The sequence below is a fragment of the Apus apus genome, chromosome 7 (assembly GCF_020740795.1).
Source record: "Apus apus isolate bApuApu2 chromosome 7, bApuApu2.pri.cur, whole genome shotgun sequence".
Taxonomy (NCBI): Eukaryota; Metazoa; Chordata; class Aves; order Apodiformes; family Apodidae; genus Apus; species Apus apus.
The window spans coordinates 22,829,330-22,845,284 of NC_067288.1; the positions used below are offsets into that span (position 1 = coordinate 22,829,330).

General features: G+C 51.9%; 1 protein-coding gene across 5 annotated transcripts; it reads right to left on the minus strand.

The window, feature by feature from the left end:
- Window positions 1-916: 916 nt before the first annotated feature.
- TAL1 (TAL bHLH transcription factor 1, erythroid differentiation factor) lies at window positions 917-12,514 on the minus strand. 5 transcript variants are annotated; one of them, XM_051624840.1, is made up of 5 exons: window positions 12,399-12,514; window positions 10,994-11,042; window positions 9,159-9,587; window positions 8,244-8,335; window positions 917-4,106 (listed from the first exon to the last, which is right to left on the minus strand). In XM_051624840.1, exons 2-5 carry the CDS (start codon window positions 11,020-11,022, stop codon window positions 3,688-3,690), a joined length of 969 nt encoding a protein of 322 aa, XP_051480800.1. In that variant the 5' UTR covers window positions 11,023-11,042; window positions 12,399-12,514; the 3' UTR covers window positions 917-3,687. The 5 variants fall into 5 exon arrangements, with proteins under 5 accessions (XP_051480800.1, XP_051480802.1, XP_051480801.1 ...); XM_051624842.1 differs by having other exon boundaries at window positions 10,893-11,042; XM_051624841.1 differs by lacking the exon at window positions 10,994-11,042.
- Between the last annotated feature and the right edge of the window lie 3,441 nt (window positions 12,515-15,955).

Genomic DNA, 15,955 nt, shown 5'->3' on the forward strand with positions numbered 1-15,955 from the left:
AAAAAACAAGGGATGCTCAAAAAAGACACTGTTTGAGTTGGTAATGACCCTGGAAATTACAGAAATGAAAGACAAGAAAATATCTGCAGCACCATTCCTGTTCACCTGCTCTGTGCTAGGGGTATGGCTGGTCACTGTCAGCAACATGGTTGATATCTAAATAAATATATATATATATATATATATATATATAAAATATATATATATATATATAAAATATATATATATAAACATACATGTTCAACGGACCACTTAGCCTGTGAACACTCTCTGACTAATGTTACCAGCTCAATAATTTTTTAAAAGCATTTGTGCACATGGCTGTAGTAACAACGTTTTGTTTTCTTTTTAAAAAAAAAAAAGCAAAATAAGACAAAACAAAAACAAACCACACACACACAAAAAGAGGAATTATTCTCATTGCCTGTTAAGTCGTGGCTGAACCCTTGCCAAGGTGTGAAGGGAAGCAGCGTTGTCCCCAGCAGCCCTCTCCCCACACCGTCCCCCCTCACCAAAAGCAGGGAAAAGGCTGTCGGAACCTTTTGGGGGAACCTGCAAATAATGTGCTGGAGGTAACTGGGTGGCAGCTGGTAACACTCGCCTGCAGGGGGATGGGGGGGGGATTGCTTCATCACCCTTCTTCCTTCCTGCCCACCCCGCGTGCTCTTCCTCACGCTTGCTCAGGCTGCAAAAGCCCAGCCCTTGCTGGACGGTGTGAGTCAACCAAGTAAAAAAAAAATAATCATTAGCAAATCCTTTTGCAAGGTTGTTGGTTTTTTTCTGCTTGTTCATGACTTTTGATGGGTGGGGATGGGCCATCCTGGTATCCTCACCCCAAAATGCCCAGATATGAAATAGTGAAGTGGTAATGGATCTGAGAGATGAGGCAGGAGAGAGGGAGACAGCAAGTGGAGGCTGCTTTGTAAAACTTTATTTAGAAATATTCTCGATATATTCATTATATATATATATTTATATATACACACACATTACAACAAATGTGTTTTCTAAATAGCACGTCCACAGTGGGTTGAGACTCAGGGTACCAGGTCTGGTTACTTCGTTTCTGCAGAAAAAATGCAGAAATCCAAGGGGAGGGTGGTAGAGAAAGGGACGGGGCTGAAAAACCCAAAAAATCCCAGGTTGGGAATTCACTCACACGGTACGACACGGCCCCAAAGTGCTGTTTCCAACAGAAACGGGGGGCGATGGTCCACACAGCGAGAGATGAAGCAGGCAGGAGAGGTGGGCAGAGGAAATGTACCATTCAAATCACAATTAAAGTACAACTGTACATACCCCAGGAGACCTACAGCGTGCTCTGCTACAGGCTAGGAGCAGGCACGCGTGTGCGTGGGGGTGTCGGGGGGGCTGCCACCAAGGTTGTACCATTTTTCCCAACTCTTCAACTACTGGCAAGTTCAAAAAGGAGAAAAATAAAATTGTGGGGAATGAGGAATTTCTGAGCGTCGGTGATTTTTTTCTTGCAATAGTTTTAGAAAAAGGGTGCAAAACCCCCACTCACCCCACCCCGGGGCTATTTTGAATGCTGAAAACCAAGAACAGCTTTACCTGTGTGACAGCATCCCCCTCCCTTCCCAGAGGACCTCCTCCTCCCTTCCCAGAGGACCTCCCCCCTGCCTGCCTCTCCTACCCCTGGCACCAGGAGCAGCCCAAACTTCTTCCTCAGCATCACCCCACCATCACCCAGCACCTCTCCCCTGGCCCAGCCCTGCAGAAAACCCCCTTTAATAAAAGCCCCCATGCACAAGCTGTCCAAACACAGGGAAAGAGCTTTCCTCCCTTTGCCCAATTTGAGATGGGGGAGGTTGGTGGTTTCAGAGAATTTGGGATCTATGACAGAAACCCTTCCATGGGCATGATCCCCTTCCCAGACAACTAATTCCACCTAATGTGGCAACCCGCGCACCAGCCTCCCACCTATTATTTACAAAGAGGCATTAAAACCAAGTAAGGATGGAAATGATGGGACCCTGAATTAAGCCCAAATGGGCTTGCAGACACTTGCCCAAATGCTCTGTGTTTCCTTGTACCTCAGCACCTTTGAAAAGGGATGAGTGCAGTGGAAGGTGTCCTCGCTCTGAGGACACTTCCCTTCCAAAAGATGTATGTGGGAGGTTGGTTTGTTTTTTTTTCTTTCCTGTAGCATGGTGGAGGATTCTGTGCCTTGACATCTCTGCAGAGGGGAGGATGGGCTTGGAGCAGTCACTCCACCAGGTATCAGGCAGTGGGTGAGAGGTGGGCCTGATACAGCGGTGATGGTGTGATGTGGTCCTGAGCTCCCAGCCACTGCAGCAGCAGCAGCAGCCTCCTGCTCCCCAGCTCTGCTTCCCAAACACCCTCCTGGGGTGCAGCAGGGATAGGAGGACTGGTTCAAGTCACAGCCATCAATTTTGCACCAATCCAAGCACTCTGGAATGGAGGCTAATCCCACCACGGCTTTTAGCACTTCCCCACAAGATGCGGAGAGGCTGTAGCCTCCTACCAGCCTCAGGCAGGTGAGGACCCTCCTGGCATCGGATTAAATCCAGCGCTGGAGTCCACCCTGCAGGCATTGGTGCAGCTGAACCACCACCATTTTCACACAAGAAAATAAGAAGTTTCAAAGCATACCATTAAAACCCTTTTATAACCCTATATACACACACACACTGTTGATGCATCGTTGATTCTTTTTGCCTTTTTGTTGCTTATTGAATGTAAAGACCCCTTGTCCAAGGGGATGCTTCCCTAGCAAATTTTTTCCCCCCCTTCCCAATTCTGAATTCCATCTTCCTTGAGAGAAGCTCTGGCCCTACAGACACTGCTGGGAAAACTCCAGGAGAACAAAACAGACTTGGAGCTCTCCCACTGAACATTCCTAGCAGAAAAATTGGGACTAGGAGGGCAGCAGAAAACAACTATGTACCTTTTCATTCAGTGGATACTGCATGACAGCGTTAAACAGAAGTAATCCCACGTCATAAATACAACAACCCCAAATGATCCAAAGTTAGGTCTAAGGGAAAGGAAGAAAGAGGAAGGGGGGAAAAAAAAACTAAAAAAAAAAGGAGAGGAAAAGGAAAAGTCTTAATCCTTTTAATAGTTCTTTTGCTGAGGGTTGTTTGTGGTTTTTTTTCACCTCTTTAAAAAGATAGTGAAAAGCTCTCAGACAACAGGAGCACCTGGTCCCAGCTCCTGCTCAGACCAGCTGTATGTATGCCACAGGCTGGAGAAATGCTGCAGCACTGGCAGGTTTCAGCAGTTTCCAGATCCAAATGGAGCTGGAAAGCCTGGGTGGCTCCACCAGCAGTGAAAGAGAAGTTTCATGTCTCGGCCGGGCAACATGACAGTCGTCAGATGGTCTGAAAACCCTCTAAATGCTGGAGAGGTGCTGGCCATGTCTCCTGTCCCTCCGCAGAGTCACATCACGAGCAGTATGTACAACGAAGATGACTTCAATGCTTTTCTTCTTTGTACGATCACGTACCTAAATACCGAATGTCCACCAGGTTTGGCCTCGTCCTTGGCCAACGCGCCCTCCGCTCCATCCCGGGCTGGGGAGAACAGGGAGCCTGAGCCCGCAGGGAAAGGCAGAGCCAGAAATCCCACAGGCACAAGTTCCAGCATCAGCACACTCGGGTCCCTCCTTCCCCCTTGGTGCTTCGGGAGCCACCCGGGAGGTTATCACCGCTGAGCGCTGCCTTCTACAGGCAGAATGGCGTGGTGCAGGCTCCGCGTGTGCTTCGAGTCTAGTGTTTCGTGCTCCTCCGTGAAGCTGTCCGGGCTTGCTGCTCCATCTAAAGAACTTCCACAGCTAGAGTTAGGAGACAACATGTCCTGCAGGAGGTCTTCCTGGACTATCCCAGAGTCTTTGTTCACTTTGCCCCTTTGGTTTCCTTCTTCCTCTTGGTCGTTGAGCAGCTTGGCCAGGAAGTTGATGTATTTCATAGCCAGGCGCAAAATCTCATTCTTGCTCAGTTTTTTGTCGGGTGGGTGGGTGGGGATGAGCTTGCGAAGCTCTGCAAAGGCTCCGTTGACATTCTGCTGTCTCCACCTTTCCCTGCTGTTGGTAAAAATGCGACGAACCACTTTTGTATGAGGACCTGCAATTGCAACCACAGGGAGTTAGGAGAGGGGAGTAACAGGTCACTTATTACTTTGCTGAATACATCAGTGTTTGCCAATGAACCTACTTATTTTAGTGATATTAGCAAGGCAGTGAAACAGGACTTCCCAGCAAAATGGAAGCTAAACTGATGAGCTGAAGTAGCCATATCAATCCAGTTGAAGGGAAAAATGGAGTTGCAACTTTTTAGATGTCTCCTGAAATGCCCGTATTTACCTCTCTATGGAGGAAGGCTCAGGCCATGACACATGTTCAGAAGGCTGCTATCCTTTTTAAGGTATCTCAGGTCATCAACAAGGGCATGTCAGCAACTAAGGTTCTATCAAAAGTTTAGGTTGCAAGACAGCTTTATTTTCTGCTCCAAAAGTGTCTTAAGGACACACCATCCCTGGCAACATTCAAGGTCAAGCTTGACAAGGCTCTGAGCAACCTGATATAGTTTAAAAGGTCCTTGTGCACTGCAGGGAGGCTGGACTAGGTAATCTTTAAAGGTCCCTTCCAATCCCACACATTCTGTGATTCTACCATTGGGACAGGAGGATACAAGCTTCAGCTTGGACAACTCTAAGATCTGGAGATCTTCGCTGATATAGACAGGACCCAGAGCTGATGAAGACTATAGGACCATGGCCAGCCCCCTGGGTGGTTTGTATAAAATAGTGTGGCAGGATTTGCCCCATAGCAGTGAGGGCAGGTGGCAATGTGACCCACAGGGTGGAAGCAGCATCCTTGCTGGAAGGGTGATCACAGCTGGAGGAGAAGTAGTGTCACACCTGGCCTAAGGACCACCCGCTCTCTCTGCACATCAGTGCTTTAGGGCTAAGACTCCCTGTCTGACACTAATTGGAGAAGCAACTCTGAATTGCTAGAGGTGTCCGTTTGACTCAGTTACTCATGTTAAATCCCTGTAATTTTACAGCCCTGTTCCTGACAGGGCATGTTACACAGGAGGGACACACAAAACACATCACTTCTCCTTTCTGATCATTGGATTAACTCCTGTTGTCACAAAGGAGACATTATTTTGGCACTATGCAAGATCCAAAAGCATGTCTATCCAAAAGTACCATGCTACAGAAGTAGCAACACTATAAATCAGGACTGCAGGTCCTTGGGTCCCATTCATGTAAGGAAACACTACCATAACATGCTTTTATCATTACACTCTTGCCACCCTCACCCCAAGGAGACACCAACAATGGAAGGACACAGCTATCTCATGAAATTATGGAGAATGATCACAGCAAAAACCCCAGAGGATGGGAAGCATCACATGCAATGAAAACCATCACAAAGTGTGAAGCAAAGACTTGCAGGTACCACACTGGTGTGTCATACCCTAAAGGACAAGCTGGGGCTACTCCCATCTGCACCATCTCTCCCTTGTAACCCCCACTCTGACACACTCACTTACCTACTCCCTTCTTGGGGTGAGCAAGTCCCTGGCCATGCTGAGTAGTTTAAGCCAAATCTCTGCCATCACCCACTGAAACCAGCTTCTCAGGGAGCATTTAAACATCATTATTCTATAGCAAAACTCTTGACTGCTTGGACTATGGCAGAGCGGCCCAACAGACATGATTTCCCAATGCATCCTAAACAGGCTTCACCTTGACAGATCCCACATGACACAAGATGAAAAGTGGAATCCCTCCTGGCAGATTATTAAACATCATCATATCATATTTCCCCCCCTCTGAGGCAAAGTGAGCCCCTTTGATCCAGCACGTCACACACAATGCCCCCACACCACAGGGCCTGCATGGGGACACACTCCCAAGGGGCCAGGTTAAAGCTACCAGCTTCTCCAGTGTGAGATCAACCATTGGCAGCGTAGAATGCGTTACAACCTGTGACAATAACACAACAGCTTCAATGCTTAAACTCTCTTTCCAGACAAGACAAAGCAACAGCCCCGGAGATACAGCTTAAAACCTTTTTAGTCCCATAAGGGGATGAGGAAAAAAACAACCCAACTTGAATACTGTTTATTTTCAAAACAAAATCTCTAGAGACTTCCAGTCTTCACGGGCTTCAAACACACATCTCTGTTCACTGAAAGGTGCTGACTAAACAACATCTATTCACAAAATGTTTAAATCAGAAAAATCAGATATTCATCTTCATCCAGGGGCACGGAAACCAAGCCCCACTATATAAAACAAATTCTGTCACCACTCAGATTTTTTTATTCCTCCGTTAACCAAATCAAGCATATGTTTTGGAAAGAGATCAGGTTCTGGCCAAAACATGTCAAGCAGTGGATAAATTTTAAATGCCCCATAGCTGCATTATGATAGAGGAGATTTATTTCCCATAAAGAAACTTGCCTCACAATTCAAGCAACTGGCTGAGAATTTTTGCCAGGATTTTATTCCAAGTGATTGACTGATGCTTTTTCCTTGCAGTTATAAAGGAAAAGTAGTAACAAGACGAGCTTCCAAATTACACAGTATCCTTGCAGATACTTTCTGATTATTTTTTTTCATTTTATTCTCCCTTTATATCTATTTTGTAAGAAGATACTCAGTGCACCAAACTTTCCCCCAAACGGATAAAGAAATAGTTGCAAAAAAACATCACTTGCTTCCTTACAGAGGAAACCAAACAGCAAGTGCCTGGCAAGACCCTCCTGCCCTTCTGCATCTCCCAAGGGCTGAGGACAAGCAAAGCCCAGCAGACAACACAGATGCCTCAGCATGGGATGCATGTTCCTGCAAATTGCTTCTGTCGAGTAGCATCATCTGGTGCTTGTGCTTCCCCAAAAATTAATGAGCCCAGTCTCGGAAATTCACATGAGCCAGAACCTGCAGGATTGGGCCCGATTTCTATAACTGCATTAAAGCACATAATCAAAAACTTGGTTGCAACCCAATATCTCTGTAATCCTTGAAGTCTAATTGAATAGCAAGTCGAAAGCTCTAGTCAGACACCATGATTTGATGGACTTCCACTGTAACTACTAAGCCCCTGAATTGAAATCCAGACAAAAAGACCTTCTTGTGTGGGGGGCTGAGACAGCCCCTGCCCCTGGGCAGACGAGGCAGATGGAGAAGGCAAAGAGAGGGACTGATGAACGCAGATAATGCCTTGAGCCCATCACTTCGGACCCTATTATTTTACGGTGATGTGGATTATGATTTGATCTGATTTGAGCTTAACAAGGTAGAAGGAAAAGGGACATCTAGCTAGAAAGAAGGAAAATTGACCAGCAATTGAAATACAGCTTATGCAACTGCTAAAGAGGAAACTCATTTGAATGGATCTTGTTTGTTTAAGTTGTTAATTCTGCAGATAAAGGTGTCAGCCTTCCACGTGTCAATTGTTCTCTCAAATCCCCTTTGCGTGGGCAGCGCTGCCCCCCGCGCAGCCCCCCACAGCCCACGGGAGCAGGCAGGGGGATCCTGCCCTGCCCTCCTTTCTTTGAAACTATCCCGCCAGCCCTACAGGGATCCCTACACGGAGATCTCTGCTCGGACACCAGCCTGTCACCCCCCACATCTGCTCCCAGGCTCTGCCACAACTCCGAACACGGGATATTTCTCCAGGCAGACTGCAGCAAGGTGTGGAGATGCACTGAAATCAAGTTGCCAAGCTGGCAAAATGACCAGCCGCCATCCCGCTGTGATGCTGCAGACCTTAGCACGGGTTCAGTCCTTTGCTTCTCGGCAGTTCAAAGGCAGGTGGGATCTTTCTGCCCTAGGCTGTCGTCTGCATTAGGAATGTCTCCTGACTGAAGGTGTTTACAAACACAACATGTCACCGCAACGGCCCCGATCCAAGCCTCTGCACTTCAACGAAGATTTAAATTTGGCGGCTTACTTTGTATTTAACCTCTAAGCAATTTGTAGAACAGGGGTGTAATTAGCCATAGGCTGAACTGCTTTGCTGGGTGAACAGTAATTCACCGAATTCACACAAGCTGTTGGTCATCAGCAGGGACACATCTGGGCTCTGCTGCCGGAGCTTCTCGGCCACCACAGCCATCCTATTCGCCTTTTACGATTTGAGGGTTTAATCCCAGCATGTGGCACCGCGCAACAACTTTCCCCCTTCAGCAGATGGGGAACCTCCCCCCCAAAAGTGAACCAGCGCAGAGGCAAAACGCTCTCACCGTCGGTGATCTCCATCTCGTAAGGTGAGGGTCTCCTCTTCACCCGGTTGCTGCCGTACATGGAGAAAGAGTCCGGTTCGCCGAAAAACCCGCTGTAAACCAGAGGCAGAGAGGTCGTGAGGACAGACCGACATCCCCACGGCACGACACAGCACGGCCCCCGCGGCGGGGGGCAGAGCCCGGGGGCGGCGGGAAGCCGAGCAGCTCCGTGATCTAGGAGGGAGCTCACGGCTCACGAAGCACCGGGGTCGTGCGGAGACAGGACACGCGGCCGCCGGGGAACACGCACAGAGGGAGGCAGCCCCGCTCGGTGGCTTTCTTACCCACCTCCCTCCCCACGGCTTTCTGTCCCTCGCCCCACGGGCCCGGGAGCCCACCTGGAATGGGGGTGTGGGGGGAGACTGCAGCGGGGCGCGGGGCTCAGTCCCCGCACAGCCAGGCTGCGCTCTGGCCCTGTGACAGCGTTTTCTGTCCCTGACGCTCATTTGCGGGACTAAGGGGAGCATAGAGAGAGCTCGGGGAGCCCCGCGGATCTAAACCAGCTCTGGCCCAGCACCGCGTCCGCTGGCGGAGCCCTTTGCCGCACTCCAGCAGCGGGATCACCGCCTAATCGTATCTGCTCTGCCAGGGGCACTTCTACCGTGAATTATTATTCTTTTCCTAGGAACGGCAGTTTTTTCGTTTCGGGTTATTCCCTCCCCCCTTTCTTCCTTTGTAAAGTTGCATGCAAACCCGCGATGACTAAGCCCCGAGCACCACGCGGAGAGGAAGGGATGCCGAGGCTGCTGCCGCCCCCCACCCGCGCTCCATCCCCCCCCTCCCACCGCCACCGAGCCCCGCAGCCCAGCGGGGCACCCCTCGGGGAGCCGCTCCGAGAGACCCCTGGGCCCGCAGCGGGGTGCGGGAGGCACGGACCTGTTGATGGCGGCCAGCGGCTGGCCCAGGTTGTAGAGCATGGCCCGGCCGGGGGGCTGCAGCGGGAGCGCGGGGGGGCTCAGCTGCACCATGCGGGCCTCGCAGGCGGCCTCGGCGGGGCGGCACGGCTCGGCGCCCGGCCCTCTCTGCATCGCCTCCCCCGCCGCCTCCCGGCTTTTTATGTCCAGGGAGCCCCCCCGACGCACCAGCTCGATGACGGGCACGGGGGCTGCGGGGGGCCCGGGGGAGGGCCGGCCCGCCTCTTTGGACGCCCCATTGAGCAGCAGCTGGGGGTCGGCCGGCGCCTCCATGCCCCCACGGCTGCTCTCCGACTCGCTCGTGGTCTCCGCTTCCGAGTCGTGCCGCCGGGGGGGGCGGGCATCGCGGGGGTCACTGGGGGGCGGCGGGGCGGGCGGCCTGTCCATCGTCCTGCGGAGAGAAGCAGCGGTGAGGGGCAGCCCTGGCTCTGGGGAAGGGGGGATACCCCGCCCCGGCACCGCCCCAACGGGTGGGGGGGACACACGCTTCGAAGCTCGGGTTTCGAATCGGGGAGGAAGGGGGAGAGGGCAGGGGAGGCACTAATCACCCCGAATCAATTGGAGTTTGCCGGGGTGCCGGTCCCCGTACACGGCTACGTGAGGGGTCGGGGGTCTGCGAGGCCACAACACCGAGCCGTGCGGAGCTGTGACGTCACGGCAGGAGTGCTCCGTGACGTCACGGAGCCCCGCAGAACAGTGTGACGTCGGCAAGCGCCCCAACCCCGCACGGCGCAGGAGGCGGCCGGGCCGGACCCCCCCCCCCAAAAACACACCCCCCGCTCATCCCCCCCTCCGCACCCATCAGCGGGGCCCGAGCCGCCGGTTACGCGGCTACAGGCGGAGCCCTGACACAGCCGGAGGGGCTCAGCCAACACCCAGCGCCGCGGTATTAAATTGTGCGGCCTAATGAGGGTGGGGTGGAAGGGGTCTCAGCCTCACCCCCCCCCCCCCGCCTTTTGGGGGTCCTGGCGATGTCTGCCCCATCGCGGCCCGGCCTGCCCACAGCGGCCTCAGCTTCAGGGGCCACCGCCTCTCCTTTTTTTTATTATTATTATTATTATTATTATTATTATTATTATTATTATTATTATTATTATTATTATTATTATTCCAGCCAAATAGACTCGAAGCCGCTTTTTGGGGGAGAGGGGGTTAAAGTAGCCCGTACCGGAGACACTGGCTGCCGCAGGAAGGAGGAAGGGGCCCGGCGCGGAGCTGCCCTCCCCTCCATCCGCACGTTGTCCCCCTTCTCCCATAAGAACGAAGCTGTCGCAACAGAGCACCTCGCGCCTGGGGCACGGAGCGATATCGCGACTATTGCCGTGCTCTTTCTCCCACCGCCCTCCTCGTTAGGCTTTTTTTTTTCCCCCCCGCGAGTAAGTGGGTTGGCAGAGAGCTGCCACACACCGGGTGTCCTCCCCATCCTTCTCGCTCCTTCCCCTTGGGTATTTATATATTTTTTTTCGTTTCTGCTGGGCTGAACTGCGAGAGAAAAGCCCCCCCCTCCCTTTTTTTTTTTTTTTTTTGGCCATATCTCACCATTTCTCTCTCTCAAGCGCAAATAGCAAAACCACCCAACCCGAAGCACAAGCTCCCTGCTTTCCCTCCGGCCTCCTCCCCGCTAGCCCTCCAGAAAGAAAAAAAATATATAAATCTAATTGCCTATTCCGATATTGTATAGGAAGAGATTACTCACATGTGTCATATTTAAGTAGGGACACCGCGAGTCTCTCCTGTTTCAACAAAAGCGTTCTCAGTGTCAGGCTGAATTTACTCCTCCCACCTCAAGGTACTTACGACTTTACAGAGAGGAAGGACACCCGCATCGGGATAAAACTGCTAAATCCTGGGAGGAAGAGAAGCGGGGAGGGGGGGAAGGGAGAGAAAAAAAAAAAAAGAGAGGAGAGGGTGGATCTCGTGGGCCCCGGTTGCCAGAGACCGGTGGAGAGAGGGGTGCAGGGGAGAAGGAAGGAGGGGACTGCACCCCGGGGCGGCCCCAGTTATAGGGGACAGCCGGTCACCCCTTCGTTCCCCCCCCCCATCGAACAACCGCCTCGCACACGGGGCCACAACCCACGGCAGCCACAGCCTGGGGTGAAAAGAAGCCAAACAGATAAAAAAGGAGTGTGGAAAAAAAAAATAATAATAAAAAAACCCAAGCCCTATATTTAAGGCGAATTTAACGGTTTTTTGGACACTCTGCAAATTCGAGCTCCTCGGGAGGAAATCCCAGATGGGGCCGGAGACGGAATTGTTTTTCTCCCGATGGACTCGCAAAGAGCGACGGCGGCGTCTCTGCCGCGCCCGGCTGGAAAATTTCATTCCTAAAGGGGAAAATTTCATTCCTAACGGGACCGACGAATTCCCAACGCTCCCGCCCGAGGGGCCGCGACGGCCGGGCCGGGCCCGCCAGCGGGGTGAGCCCGCTCCTCGCCGCGGATCAACAGGAAGGCGAGGACGGTTCCCCCCTCCCCCGCCAACGAAATCACAAAAAATAAGCTTTTCCCCTTCCTAAAAAAAAATAATTATCCCTATGGCGTCTCTTCCCGCTTTAATTAAAAACGAAATACACAAAACCGCAAAAATACCCGCACTGTTTTGCCTTCATTTGGGGGGTGGTTTCGTTTAAGAAAAATAGGGGGGCATTAATTCCCCCGCCCGCTGGTTTCTGCTCCGCAAAATCCTTTTGTTTTCCAGAAGCGGATAGGCAGGAAATATCCAGCCCAGAAACGCACCTTTCCCACCGGCCTTTTGTAGGGAAATTACCCCAAAGCGGAGGGGCGGGAGGGAGAGGTATATAGGGGGACCCCCACCCCCCGGGAACAAACGAACAGGCCCCGGTCGTCTCCCAGTCCCATTCCCCCCTCTAGAGAGAAACTGGGAGCAGCCGGGCCCGGTGGGCGCTTCGCCCCCTTTGCCCGCTGCCGCAGCCCGGGGGTCCCAGGTTAGCGAAGGGAAAACGCACCCCACATTGTCAAAGGAGAAAGCGTCCTCTCCTCACCCACCCCGCATCAAAGAAGAAGAAAAGATTAAAATCCAACCGCGGAAAAGACGTGTTTGGGTTGTTTGCTTTTTTTTTTTTCCCCTTGCCCGTCTCTTCGATGGAGCAGAAACCCCCCAAAAACCCCTCTCTATCCCCAAACCCCCCCTTGCCACGTCCACTGCCCCGACCCGCTGCAGGGCCGGATTCCTCTCTACTCACCATTTGCTTTTCATTGGGAAAAGTGAGTGGAGCCATTTTGTGGCCTACGCATCGCGGCTATATTTGTAGTAAGTGTTGGGTGGCTTCAGCTGGGTAGGCTCTAATTCCACATCACGTCCAGTTTCCTATTTAGTATGGAGAGCGGAACACTACTGCAATGTGGCCGAGAGAGATAAAACCCCAGCAGTGGCCCGCCTGCCCTGATAAGCTTCTAAACACATTATTTATGAAATGATTCATTATTATTTGGCAATTTTATCGAAGGAAAGCGGAAAATTATTGCAGGGATATGCATAGGAATAACTCCGGAATGCATGCCTTCTAGCTTTTTATGTGTGTGTGCTTAGATGCTCTTAAAAAGACACTGCAAAAAGAAAAAAAAAAGGGGGGAAAAAAAAAAAGGTAATAAAAAATTGCACTGTGGCTGCCCACATCTGAATAGCAATTCTTTATTTTAGTCCTCTTGGAGGTTATTATGCCCTGCTTTTTTTTTTTTTTCCCTCTTTTTTTTTTTTTTTTTTTTCCTTATTTAATATGGAACACCTACTCCATTCTTAATTAAATTTAATGAGCCAAAATATATTGTTGGAGATGCTAAGAGGGAGAGGGAAGGGGTGTGGGCTGCTTTGGGACAAGAGGAGGTCAATAAAGCACATCGAGAGGAGTTGTTTTGGAGAGAAGTGGCCCCAGCCTCAGTTTTCCTCCCCTCACTGTGTGTTTTCGCTGAAGGGTTGAGTTTGGGGCGAGCTCCCTGTCTCATCTGGAGCGAGGGGAGGCCAAGCATTCCTGCCGGGACGGGAGATGCTGTTGGACGGGGAGCGGGTACCCCTCGCCCTTCGCAAATTTGGGGTGGGAGAGGAGAGGGAAACTCGGCCAAGAGCATAGGGCCAAACCTGGAGGAGAGGGCCCTGGGAAAGGGGTCTTGGCCGTCCCGGAGCAGCGCAGGGCCGGGCGACCGGGACCGGCTGCGCACCCCGTCGGGGCTGGGGCTCAGCTCAGCGGAGCCGCGCTCCGGGCCCAGGGGGACAGGGACATCCCTGGCTTTCGCCAAAGCCACCGTGCGAACGGAGTGATGGTGGGAGACAGACGAGCGCGAGGGTCGGGGTGCCCCGGGCGGCCCTTGCAAGGCAACGGGACGCCCTGAAAGCCTCCCCACGTTGCTAGAGGGTCCCTGCAGAGGAAGGACGGGGAGGCGGGGATAGCCAGGAGGGTCCCGGTGCCGTTCTCCCCGACACCCAAAGGGAAAGCGGTCCTAAAGACAGCGGCGGGGACGGGTTTTCGATAGCACGGGGGAATCCACCTGCTCGGGCAGCCGAAAATCAACGAAATCGCTACCGGAGCGGGGCGGGGAGGAGGGAACCGGGGCTGAACATCTCCCGGGACGCCCCCCGGTCCTTGCTACTGGACTGGCGCGAGGCTGTGGCCCCCGGGCCGAGAGGGAGCACCCGCGGTCCCGTTCTCCCGGCGCCGGGGAGATGGAGACCGGCCGCACCTGCCGGGCGGCCCGTGGGGGCTGCGAAGCCGGGGGCGCGGGGGTCCCTATTGTCTCCCCGCCACCTGCACGCCCTCCCGCAGGGGGAAATGCCGGAGCTGTTATTCTTCCTTTCACTCCTTCCCCCTCAACCTCCCGCTCTGGATTGAGGCCGTGGGAGAGGTTTCGAAACACCTTCCCCCTCCTCCAACATCCCCCCCCGGCGCGCCTGGGGCCGGGTCCCTGCAGGCGGGAGCCCGCACGAAGCCGGCAGCGTGCGTGAGGCGGTGGGACGCGGAGGGTCACGACGCGGTGGCCAGCCCGCCGTGCCTCCCGCCAGGAAACACGACCATGTTTCAAGCCGGCTCCTCTTAACCAACAGGAAGCGTTAAAGATAGAACAGCCGGGGCTGGGCGGGGGAGATTAGGAAGCCGAGCATCTTCTGAGCACCGAGAGGCTTTGCGGGGCCGTTCCCGCACCGGCCGCCGGTGGGGTGGGAGTTGTGGTTAACTCACCCCCACCGGCACCGCCGCCCCTCGCCCGGCAACCCCACCCCGAGTTTAAGGGGCAGGTACCGGGTCCCCTTCCCTGCCACTGCCCAGTGACACCGAGCAACCCAGGGGTCGGGCCCCTTTTCGCACTTTCACAAGGCGAAGCACCAAATTTATACAGAATAGGGAGCACGAAAAAAATAAATATATAAAACAGGGAGCAGTATCATACAGAATAAAGAGGTCAGCGATGCTTGGAGTGGGTCTGAGAGCTTTTGAACAAGCACTATAAATATCTTCCCTTAATTATAATAAAATATAGCTAGAAACAACAGAAAAGCAAAAGAACAAACAAGAAAAAAAGCCAACAAAGCCTTAAACCGTGTTGTCTCTCCACACATCACTGCCTGAGCAGGGTCCTCACAGCTCAGAGTTAGCAAAGCCAGACCTGGCTTTCCACGCATTTTTGACTCCAAGCTGCAATAGATGCTTCAGGGAAAAGTAAAAATAATAATAATCCAGGCATCTTGAAATTACTCAGCACTACATTGTGAAAGGAAAAGCTGCTTTAGGGAAGGGTGGGGGTTTTTTGTTGCTTTGGTCAAATAAATTAATGTTTCACTTGCTCAGAGGTTGCTGTCCAAGAGTGCATGATTTGTATAACTTAATGTAACACCACACCCTTGTCCTGGGCTGTGCACAAGTAGTTTGGCTTTTGTTTTCAAATTGTTTCTAGCCCTCCAGCATTTGAAGAAAGTCTTTAAAATATTAACCAATACAACTGTCATCTTCCTGTGTTTCCAGACATTTTACAATAGGAAACAAAGAACAACCCCCTACAACAATAGCTCAGAGGTATGAATTGCCTCATTCATCTCACTGGAATGTTCAAAAACATTAACTATTTTTTGACTGATTCAGCAGAAAACGTGCTGCCAGATAATAAGCTTGTGTCTGATCCAGGGGAGATTCAGGGACGGAGAAAGGTTTTATTTTTTCAGCACTGTAAAGTAGCACCTTTCCTGAAAGGAAGCAAATATTCTTGTCGATGGAAGAGGCTGCGTGAGAGGAGAAATTCTGACACAGCTTGAAGGGAGCTGCTGCCTTCCTCTGTCTGTGCTGGCTCTGAAACAGCAAATGGCTTCTTTCACCCCCAATTCTTAATCCACAAAAGGCCTACGAGGGTGGTAGATGAGGGAAAACACTCTTGTCACTGTAATATATTAATTAGCAATTAGTGCCCAAACATACCATGAACTAACAGTGCAGTCCCTTGGATTGGAACTGGAAAGACCAGGGACTTGGCAGGGAATGTTTCATCTCTAGTGTAACACTCTTGGAGCAGGAAAGACAAGGTCAGCATCATAGGCTGAACTTCAGCTGAGACAATGCTATCATGAAAACAGTTTGTTCAAACTCCCATTAAAACATGTTGATGTGCTAAGGCCAGTGAGAAAACAGATGGTTCAACAGTCATTCTGCACTGTCCTCCCGTCAGGAATGGTGGGAATGGGAATGAACTGCCACTTCCAGTGCAGCTGTCTCATTTCCAAGACCAAGAGGTCAGGACAGAGGTGTGTTTCACCACAGCTGTG